This window comes from Gekko japonicus, unplaced genomic scaffold (assembly GCF_001447785.1).
Source record: "Gekko japonicus isolate JY-2015 unplaced genomic scaffold, Gekko_japonicus_V1.1 scaffold139, whole genome shotgun sequence".
In the NCBI taxonomy this organism is placed as follows: Eukaryota; Metazoa; Chordata; class Lepidosauria; order Squamata; family Gekkonidae; genus Gekko; species Gekko japonicus.
Genome location: NW_015164186.1, coordinates 341,183 through 352,504, shown reverse-complemented (window position 1 = coordinate 352,504; position 11,322 = coordinate 341,183). Strand labels below are relative to the sequence as shown.

The 11,322-nt window shown below is 50.4% G+C and overlaps 1 protein-coding gene across 1 annotated transcript in view; it reads left to right on the top strand.

Moving 5' to 3' along the window:
• The window catches only part of ANKRD23 (ankyrin repeat domain 23), a 16,283-nt gene extending 5,566 nt beyond the window's left edge, over positions 1-10,717 (top strand). The window contains exons 2-9 of the mRNA XM_015408186.1: positions 2,132-2,287; positions 3,186-3,317; positions 3,481-3,588; positions 5,621-5,719; positions 6,149-6,247; positions 6,360-6,458; positions 7,659-7,757; positions 8,572-10,717. Coding sequence (XP_015263672.1) covers positions 2,132-2,287; positions 3,186-3,317; positions 3,481-3,588; positions 5,621-5,719; positions 6,149-6,247; positions 6,360-6,458; positions 7,659-7,757; positions 8,572-8,673 — 894 coding nt within the window. The 3' untranslated portion in view covers positions 8,674-10,717. The remainder of the gene's footprint in view (positions 1-2,131; positions 2,288-3,185; positions 3,318-3,480; positions 3,589-5,620; positions 5,720-6,148; positions 6,248-6,359; positions 6,459-7,658; positions 7,758-8,571) is intronic.
• The last annotated feature ends 605 nt before the right edge of the window (positions 10,718-11,322 follow it).

Sequence of the window (11,322 nt, the reverse complement as noted above, 5' to 3'; positions counted from 1 at the left end):
GCACGGAATGCTGTTACCTTCCCACCGAAGTGGTACCTATTTATCTACTTGCAATTTCTTGCTTTCATAAGAACATAAGAGACGCCAATGTTGGATCAGGCCAAAGGCCCATCCAGTCCAACACTCTGTGTCACACAGTGGCCAGAAATACCAGTGCCATCAGGAGGTCCAGCAGTGGGGCCAGGACATTAGAAGCCCTCCCACTGTTGACCCCCCCCCCAAGCACCAAGAAGACAGAGCATCACTTGCCCCAGAGCCCCTAGCTATACCTTGTGGCTAATAGCCACTGATGGACCTCTGCTCCATATGCTTATCTAATTCCCTTTTGAAGCCGTCCATGCTTGTAGCACCCACCACTTCCTGTGGCAGTGAATTCCATGTGTTAATCACTCTTTGGGTGAAGAAGTACTTCCTTTTATCCGTTCTAACCCGACCGCTCAGCAATTTCATGGAGTGCCCACGGGTTCTTGTATTGTGAGAAAGGGAGAAAAGTACCTCTTTCTTTACCTGCTCTTTCCCATGCATAATCTTATAAACCTCGATCATGTCACCCCTCAGTCGTCTTTTCTCCAAGCTAAAGAGCCCTAAGCGCTTTAACCTTTCCTCATAGGGAAAGTGTTCCAACCCTTTTATCATTCGAGTTGCCCTTTTCTGCACTTTTTCCAAAGCTATAATATCCTTTTTAAGGTGTGGTGACCAGAATTGCACACAGTATTCCAAATGAGGTCTCACCATTGATTTATATAGGGGCATTATTATATTGGCTGATCTGTTTTCAATACCCTTCCTAATAATCCCCAGCATAACATTGGCTTTTTTTATTGCAGTCACACACTGTCTCGACATTTTCAGTGAGTTATCTACTACAACTCCAAGATCTCTCTCTTGCTCAGTCTCTGCCAGTTCAGACCCCATCAATGTGTATTTATATTTAGGATTTTTGGCTCCAATGTGCATCACCTTGCACTTGGCCACATTGAACCCCATTTGCCATGTTGACGCCCACTCGCCCATCCTTGACAGATCCCCTTGGAGTGCCTCACAATCCTCACTGGTTTTCACCACCCTGAACAACTTTGTATCATCCGCAAATTTAGCCACTTCACTGCTTACTCCCATCTGTGCTCACAAGCTGGTGAGTATGTGCTGATGAGCGGGCAGGGTCAGTATGATTCTGTTTATCAGGGCCAGAAGGGACTCAAATCACAGCTCAAACTTTCACAAATGTAATGTGTAAACGTTACTGAAAAACCGTATGTGTGGTACTGAGGTGGGTCAGCTTTGTGCAGTTCAAGTGGGAATATGCCTACCCACCCTAGATTGGAAACAAGCTATTTTGAGAGCCTTCAGTTATTTGGGATCCTGGACCCACCTTTAATCCAAACCAGCCCACCCAAGTCAGTTTCTGTCTTTCCTCTTTGCCTTTCCCCTCCTGTTTCCTCCTTGTTGTCTTTGGCCTACACTCTTCTCTCTGCCTCCATCCTTCCTTTTTTCCTTCCCAATAACAAGAACCAGGGCCATTTTGGGGCAGGAATGGGAGTTCTGGCTGGCTTCAGAGTTGGCCACACCCAATACAGCCAAAACCTTCTGCGTGCGTGGCTACAGAGGAAAGGCCTGGAGAGCGACTCCGAGGCGGTGACCCCCGGTGACTCCGAGGTGGGCGGGCCAGGGGGGCCCCTGGAAGGATCAGGGACTCCCCATGCCTTCCCCAGCCTGTCCAAGGGCCGGCTTGTCTGAGCTCCCTGCAGCCATGGGGTGTGGCCTAATACGCTGAGCTGTCAGGGTGTGGCCTAACATGCTAATGAGTTACTACTGTTGGGTGTGGCCTGTTATGTTAATAAGTTCCTGCTGGGCTTTTTCTACCAAAAAAGCCCTGACAAGAACAAAAAAGAGAGAATCTTGGTGGTGTTACTTACGTGATGCTCTACTCAGATCAGGGTGTGACCCTATTTCGGTTCATAATCCACCAGCTGAAGTCCAAGATGAATTTTTATGCCAAAATTCCGGTACTCCTCAAGTAGGTTCTGCTTTGTTAAGGCTAGCCCAGAGCCCAGTCCCAGACTTCCTTTCCCATAATGTGCTCCCTGATCCCATCAACCCCCATGACCTCAGGCTTTGCTTGTTTTCCCAGGTAAGTGATGAACGACATGAGGGGAAAGGGCGAGGTTTCGAGGAACTCTCCAGAAATGCAGCCAAAGAGCCGGAAATTTGGCAGCCGGGCCCAGCTGGTGTATGGGAAGCTGTCAGCAAGGAGAAACAGAAGGCAGAAGAGGAGAGGAGAAGAAAGGTGAGTGGGGGGGGCAGGGCACTGGGAGAAAATTCGCCTTGTTGTGCTGTAGGGGAGGGAGAAGGGGGACAGTCCTGTAGGAGAACAATTTACTGACTTTACTGGAAAGGTCTAGGGCTTTTTTCTTTCTCCAGGATCTGTTGTGTTTTAAACTTCCATCGTCAAGGTATCGGTTAATAGTTAATGGTAAAAGTGATCCTTATCATGCCTCTTAATTTAGATCATAAGAAATGCCCTGCCAGATCAAGTCAAGGTCCAACCAGGACCATATTTCCAGGAAGCACCACAACCATCAGGCAGCAGTTGGTCCACCCCAAATTGCCCAGTGGTCCCCTGCTGGCCTTTTGTTTACATGTTGCCCAGCCCCACTATATGATCCCATGAGGCCCCTCTGTCAGATGGCTGTTTGCTTGCCAGTGATTGACATGCCACAGACTTGAGACAGGCTGTTCAGTGATGAGGCGAAGGATGGGAGCTAAGCTGAGGGGGTGGAGCTTGCATATTATTAAAGTGGCAAAGCAGGGGTGGGGCATGATCCACTAGGAAGGTTTCTTGCACTCTCTCCCCTGAAATGAATGGGAGCTGCCTAAGATGGTGGTGTATGAGGATGGCAAGTGTGGTCTACCAGGTTTGAATCCCCAGCCTGCTGTGGAAGCTTGCTGGGTGATCTTGGGCCAGTCCCACACTCAGCCTCAGAGGGTTGTTGTGGGGATAAAATGGAGGAAGAAGAATGTGGTCAGTTCCCCACAGGGGAGAAAAATGTTTGTTTTTAAAAAGTATGAAGGGGAAAGTGTCCTTTGGATTTCCACCTCTGGCACTGAAATGTTGTGGCCCCTTGGTTCCCCATGTGGGACGTTGCTTGCCTGCAGGCCTCACTTTTTCCAAAATTTGTTGCCAGCTTGAGACACTCAGTAACTCCAGACTGAAGCTGGACAGCTTGGAGGACTTGGAGGCCATTATCAAGCTGCGCAAAAACAAGAAGAAACGGAAGAAGGTGGTCCGCCCCAAGGAACGCGAGCCAGAAGTAATAGTGAGTATCCCTTCCGCAGCCTGTGAAAAACACCAACCAGGAGCCCACCCCTTGGGAGGAATGGGGGTGGGTGGGAGGGGAGAGAGAGAGAGAGAGAGAGGCCTTTTCTGGGCCATCCTCACAAAGATGGCAGGCATGGCCATTCCGTTCCTCTTCTCTCTAGACAGAACCTGTGAACCCAGAACAGTTTCTGCAAGCAGCCCTGGAAAACCGGATCCTCGTGATTGACAAATATCTGGCAGATGGAGGGGATCCCAACGCTCATGACAAGGTATTGAGCCACTAAGGAGCACTGATCTCTGCAGACTAAAGAAAAGATGCCAGTTAAGCACACACACACACACACACACACACACCTGCCGCAAGGGCTTGCATAAAAGGAAAGAGTAATTTCAGGGAGGTGAACTGATCTGGTTTAGATAAGTGAAATGCAGCAGCCTTAGCAGAGAATAGTATACAGACGAAGGAAAAGAGGATCAAGCTGGCCGCGACATCTTTGCACTTGAGGAATAACATGCAAACGCCATTCTCCTTGCTATTCAAGAACGTGGGGCCCGGTCTGCTGGGAAATGCCACTAGGCAAGCCCCAGCGAAAGATGTGCAGTTCCAGCTCATTTCAATGGGGCTTATGCAGCAGCCCTTTCCTGCGCATGGTTTTATTGACATATTTATACCCTCACCTTTTCCCATCACGTTTCTTGAATAATTAGTGTACTTATGCCCTGTTGTCTCACATTGGGCTCCCTCTGGTTAGCCAGCCAAGCACCGGTCTAGTACCTCCCATCTAACACCCAGACCCGACCAGAGCTGTTGTTCTTCCCCAATGTCTCTGGAAGAAGCTGCCTCTTCTGTGCCTCATGAGCGAGCGGCGTGTACACGGTTCCCAAACACCACCTGCTGGCCATTGGAAATATTGCTCAGACTCCTATATCTTAAAAAAACACATGAGAACAGCTGAAACAGAAGGGAGATCACAGTTAGACTCGGGTTCACATGCAGGAGAATGAGGGGACAAAGCCATGAGGGGCCAGGATGGGCTGCGCCTGGGAGCTCTAGTTCTGAATGAGCTTCCTTCTAAAACATGCAAATAAGACAGGAGAGCAGAGCTGGAAGAAAGGCCACCCCCCCATTTTGCATTGCTTTTCCATGTTTGTTTTGAGTGAGGTTTTTTTTTGGACAGATGGGAACAGTGCAAAATATCATCCTCTACTTTACCATCACATCTGTGTGACCTCATTTCCCTGCATGGATGAACCAGGACATAGATCTATCAGTGAACTGAATCCTAGAATTCTATGCGATCTCATTCAGGGACACATTCAGGGACAACTTTTCTGCATATAGCATTTCTGTGTACTAAGCCATGAGCTCTCAGTGTTGCACTGGAAATTGTCCCACCAAGGAGGAAAGGAACCACCCCGTTTGCTCCTCTTCAGCTTTATGGGTTGCAGGTTGACAGTGTAGCACATGCTTAGTCAGTGACTAGGACTGCTGTCCTCCTAACAGCACCTTTCTGGGAGGAAGCCCCAATGAATAAAATGGAGCTTACTTCTTAGTCCACCTGCTCATGATTTCTCCCTGGGTCCTTGCCTGCCATACTTGGTGGTGGGAAGTGCCATCATAACTGACTTTATGGTGACCCTGTAGTGTTCTCAAGGAAGGAGACAAAACAGAAGTGGTTTGCCATTGCCTGCTTCAGCACAGCAACCCTCAACTTCCTTGATGGTCTCCCATCCAAGTGCTAACCGCAGCTGACTCTGTTTAGCATCTGAGATCTGATGAGATAGTGATAGCTTGGGCTATCCAGGCCAGGGCACCTGCTATAGTTATGCTGGAACACTAGAAGACAACCCTTCCTCAGCCCCCCAATTCTCCCTGGCAACTCCTTCTGGAAGTCTCCCACGTATTTCTTCTGCTGTGCTACAAAGCTGGACATAAGCCAGGCAGGGGGATGACATGCAGAGGAGGGTCTGTGGGAAAGAATTGATGGATGGGAATCAGCACCCCACTTCTGCCAAACAGTTCTCCCCTGCAAATACCTACCACCACCTAGCTCTGCTTTCATGCTACCATGGCAAACATGGGTTTGGGAAGCTGTATTTGCACTGGTAATGGTGTCATTCTGCCCTAATATAATGGTAATCAAAGGATGCTACAGATACCCTGTGTTTCATCTGATGGACTCTGTTTGGTGTCCTCCCTGGGAAGGGCACACCTGATCGCCTTGGGGGATGGAAATATGGGGAGATATGTGTGGTACAGGCAACTCAAACCAATATCCTCCACATCTGTCCTTGTTGCAGTTCAAATGCACCGCCCTGCATCGGGCCTGCCTCCGAGGCCATGCAGAGATCGTGGAGAAACTACTGGAAGCCGGGGCCAAACTGGAACCAAGAGACATGGTGAGGCTCACCTGATGGCCAGCATTCATTCCTCCAGCTCAGAGTGCCACAGCAGCCCCTTCTGACCCACTGAGATCTTGGAGCACTGCCCTGACCTCTCTGCACCTGCCTTCCACATAAGTCCACACTACGTGTTCTCAAGAGAGTTCACCTGAAAATGAAGGGCTAGGTACCCTCTCGACCAAGGTAGCCAAATAAGGCCTGGTCTGTACATGCAGCAGAATGAAGTGGTAGAGCAGACTGCAAGTGGAGGATAATTTTTAAAATGCTCTTCTCACCCAAAGAGAAGCAGCCAGTAGCAGAGACCTGACCATCCCACGGCCAGGTCCACAGTGTCTCCTGCTCCTGTCCAGGTGTGCCACAAGGCCCTTGCTCCTTTGTCAGATTTCCACCTCCCCAATATAATCGAGTCTGCTTTGCTTTTGCCAGCTCGATGCGACACCTGTGTTCTGGGCCTGCCGTGGGGGACACCTGGAGATCCTCAAGCGCCTGATCAACAGGGGAGCCAAGATCTCCACAAGGGACAAGGTTAGAGGTGTCGACCCAAGTCCACCTTCCCCACCTAAAATAGCTCTAGCCCAGGGAAGTGTACACGGTGTGCTCTGGCGTGCTGTTAAAAGTGATTCTCTTTGCCTGGCAGCTCTGGAGCACCCCGCTGCACGTGGCTGTCCGGACAGGGCACTGTGACTGCGCAGAGCATCTCATTGCCTGCGGGGCTAACATCAATGCACAAGACAAGGTAAAATGCTGATGCTGTGCCCACCAGGATCCTGCAGAAGCAGCTGGGGGAAAGGGCCATAGCCAGACTGGGCCACCTCTGGGGCAAGCAAGACACAGGCCTCAGGCTAGTCAGCTTTTGCTTCATCATGCAGGCTGCTCTTTTGGGGAGAACTCTTGAAGTCACACAGCAGCAGGGTCCATTGCCAAGCACAAGGGTGGGCTGCTCCCTATCTTACTACAGAATATATTTAAAGGGGAACATGATAAAAGTTTATAAGATTAGTCATGGTGTGGAGGAAGTGGGCACAGTCTCCCCCCCCTCTCCTTCAATAGTAGAACCCACCCCATGAAACTGATGGGGGATGCATTCAAGGCCAAGAAAAGAAAGTGATTCTTTACACAAAGCATTATTAACTTGTGGGACTCACTGCCTTGAGATGTAGCCACTTCCTTAGGATGGCTTTAAAAGCAGCTGGACACATTAATGGAGTGGCTGTTGGCCATGATAATGGAAGATGTTGGGCTAGTCTTGACACCCACCTGGACAACCTTGGGCAAGCCGTAGTTCTGATAAGAGCTGTCCTTGAAAAAGAACAGTTTCTGTCAAGAGCTCTCTCAGCCCCACCTACCTCACAGGGTGTCTGTTGTGGGGAGGGGAAGGGAAAGGGGTTTGTAAGCCGCTCTGAGACACCTTTGGGTAGCGAAGGGCGGGGTATAAATCCAATCTCTTCTTCTTCTTCTAAATGGGTAAACAAAATACCCATTTACTAGTATGGGGCAGTGAAAAGAGGTTGTCATTGAGAAACCTCACAAAATGAGAGTCCATGATCCCTCCCTGGCATCAGACCTTGTTCTTAAAGCTCTGGATATAAAACAAATGCCCACAATGCACCTAGGCGTCAGAATTTGGATCCCCACCCCCACCCAGAATTCTAGCTTTATCCCAGTCCTGCTTGTCCTGAGTCAACCACTGGTCCATTTAAGTCCAGCGTCATCCATATCAATGGGCAGGAGCTGCCCAAAGTTTTGAGCACAGGTCTTTTCCAGCCCTCCTAGATTTTCATGGCTAGAACTGTCCAGGATTCAGCTTGGGACTCACTGCATCCAAGCTGAGAGTTTCTACGGGTTGAGCCATCAGGGTCCATCCCTGCCGATTCAATGGACAGTGATGCAGACAATTAGTTGGCAAACCCAAGCTCCCCCTCTCCTCCCCTGGCAGGAAGGAGACACGCCCATTCATGATGCAGTCCGGCTGGGACGTTTCAAGGCTGTGAAGATGCTACTGATGTATGGTGCCAACCTCAACATCCAGAATGAGGTGAGGATTGGGCTGGGACCAAGAAGGCACTTTGCTGCCTCTTCACCCTAGGTGGATGGCACATATGTTTTGTGGGCATGGGCACAGAGCTCATGCATGGAGGGGTGGTTGTGAGCTCTCTGTGGAGCCTTGTGAGCAAAAATTCCACTTTGTGAACTACTGGCATTAAAGTTGTGAGCGAGCAATTTGGCTACTGCATAAATTAGTTTGCTCTGGAGCCATCTTTCCTGAGCTAAGACAAAAATGTGTGAGCCAGAGGCTAAAAAACTGTGACCTAGCTCACACTAACTCAGCTTAGAGGGAGCACTGGTTGCGAGGCCTGTGGCATCTGTCCCAACACCATTGTTGACGCATTTGGTGCCTCCTGGGCCACTGTATAGTTCTCACTGAGGGGGTGAACTTGTGGCTGGGAGGTGCCACTTTAAACTATGAGCGGCACTCATATGACCAAATACTTCTTTTAACTCGGCCAAATCCCTTGCATGTATAAAACTGGCATATCAGAAGACTCGCTTTCGCTTGACAGGAGGAGTGTTCCATCCGATGAACTCTCACCTCCAGTCTGAAGCGTTACAGCTCAGGCACAGGTTTACCCCTGGCAATGCCTGCCGACAGACCACTGCAATGCGTGGGAGCAGCTTCCCAGCTGTGGACCTGACCCATAGCAAAGGACAAAATTCTCTCTGTCCTGTCCCAAATCAGCTCCCACCCAAAGAAAGTGAGGGAAAAGAAAGGGTATGAAAGGGTAACAGCATGTTTTCTAGCCTCCAAAGCCAGTGGCAAACTTGTTTCCCCTTGGTGTTTGTTGTGGCAGGCGGCAGTGACTCCGGTGGACCTGGTGAAGGACTGGCAGACGGGCATCCGGGAGACGCTGCAGGCATGTGCTGACCGGCAGCATCCCTACATCAGGAACTGAGGAGTGTGGAGGGGCTTCAGTGGGGGGGGGAATGCTGGCCCCAGAAGCTGGCATCCCACTCCTCCACCAGCCTGTGACCAACAGCCCCCACTAGGTTTGGCCACTTTGCACGCCAAGCTGGTGCTGTGGGCAGGACTGCGGTCTCTTCACGACTCCAGTTCCAGTGAAGTCTACAGTACATCCTCCGGCCAAGATGGGAGAAGAGAGTCCCTTGGAAACATCTCTTTGTAACACAGACCTCAAAAGAGACTTTCCTGCAGCTGGGAGTGCACCGGGACAGCAGTGCTGCTCCTGGATGTCACAGAGAAGAGATGGTCCCATGAGGGAAACTAAGGCACGAGAGAGATGACACTTGAATCCCAGGTGCCTCTGGGGGGTGGTGGGGGTTCAGCCTCTTCCGTTAGCAATAGGAATTGTCCTCACCTCTTGGTTAAGGCAGATGTGCCCAAGCCAAAGAGGACAGGAGCAAAAGCTGTGTCCTTAAGGTGGGTGCACGGTAAACCTTAGGCATTTCCTAAGCGACTCAGTGTCAAAGAAACTGCAGGGGGGAGACTGCGGCATCTCCTTCAGTGGTTGTCAAAGAGGACTGGGGAAGCGCCTATCGCCCAGGGCTTGGCTAAGCCCAGTGCATCTGCATGGGGAAGAAAGCCCCACAGCCTGGAAGAAGGGCCAGGTCTCCGCTCCAGCCTTGCTCAGATCCCAGAGCCTTTGCGCTTCATCTCCTCTTGTTCTTTACAGAATGCAGGTGCTTCCTAGTATGGCCCTCCCGGGTTCAGTGGTTGAGGGCCAAAAGAGGTCCCTAGCAGAGGGGGAGGGTGGGAGGGAAGATGTGGACGAGGCAAGCTAAGCTGCAGTTAGGCCTGAGCCTGCTTCCTGCACACTGGAACAAGGGTCATCTCTCTCCGGAGTCTCAGTTTCCCTCGGTTGCAAGGCATGAGAGAAGAAGGAGGCCCTTCTGTTTCTAAGTATTGGGACTCTTCCCTTGTAGGAATCCCTGCACCAGAGCCTGCCATACGACGTCATTACCTCTTTGCCCTCAGCCCTTGTGGTGGCAGCAGCCACACCCTCTTTGCCATTCCCAGCCACTGCTGTGGGGCTTTATGTCCTCATGATCCTCTCATTCCTTCCCTGCTGGCAAAGTGGGATCTTGACGCTGCTGGCCAGGCCAAGAGACCCCCAGCCAGCATTCTCTGCAAAGGATGTTATTTGGTCAGGGCCAAGCAGGCGCAGTTGCCACTGGCTGGCCACCCTGCCATTTTCTCGCTACCCAATGGTCAGTGTGTCTGGAGCATGCAGAGCAGCTCCCTGACTCAGTCCACTGATAACTTGCACATGAAACTGGTTTTGTGTATTGTGTACCTGATAACCTCTTAACCTTTACAAGAAAATCCCAGCGAAAGAGCCCCAGAGCGAGGATGGGCATTGCCCTGAGTGTCTTGATGACAACCAGCATGGCTTGCCCTGGCCTTTCTGTCTGGTACGTGGGCCATACTGAACTCTGGAGAATGAATGAATGAATGCAAAACCTCTTCACCCTGCCCACTTTGCAGAAAAAGAGCAGCTGGGTTGGAAGGAATTACTTGAACAGATCTTTACAGAGGGGTGCGAGATCTCACCTCTTCCAAGTTGATCCTGAATTGTAAATGCATCACAAACTGTGTACTTGTCTCTATTTTTTATGAATTACTGATCAATTCAAGCGGTGATGAGCAAGGAACACGTTGCCATGGTGGAAGAGTGAGCAACTCATTCAGTCCACTGGGTGGAGCTAGCCTTTGGCCGTGTTCTCAGTTGACTGCCGCTCAGTGCACAACGCAGCCCACCACCCCATTCTCTGTCCCCACCCTCTGTCACAGGGCACGCTGCCGGAGACGGGCTGTGCCAGACAATGTTGGGTGGCAGAGGGCCTGAATGGAGGAGGCCAGGGCCTGCTGAAACCCTCGTGACTCAAAAGCCAGCTTTTGGCAATGATCAGCTTTTGTGATGTGTTTTCTCTCTGGCAAATAATAAAATTATTTTAAGGCCTCTTTTGAAGGCATGTGGATGGAAGGGCTGTTGCGATTTGTGTCTCACCAGAGTGCTGCTTCTGAGGTCACCTTTCTCTTGTGCTGCTGTGGCATCAGCCCCATTTAAGCCTGGAGAAAGGGGACAGCCTGACACCCTGGAACCTCAGGCGCAGAGACTTTCCTCAGAGAGTAAACGGAGTTAGCTGAGCAGATGGAGAAAGTAAGTATATATGGTCACCCAAAAAGGAGTTCTCTACCCCTTGCAACCTCATAGGATGCCTTGCACATTTGATTAAGTCATCACAACTAGAACGCCACACTTTCATATCAAACACAGAGGGCTTTCGTATCAAACGCAATGCTTTCCAAAGAAGCCATTCATACAACCAGCTGCCGGTCATCCAGTGTAGAGGAATCAATTGGGGTGCATACTGTGCAAACCAAGCCTTAAAGCATAATTACACATTGGTGCTCAAGGACTGCTTCCACACAAAGACGATTCTCCATGTAGCTCTTGTTGCTGCTGCAAATATGGAGCCATTTTTAGTGGCAATGGAGCATCCATTTGTTTTCTACACACTTTCCTTACCTCAGACCACCATGGCTGTTATTTCCTCAGCCAACAGAGGGCTTTTTAAAAATT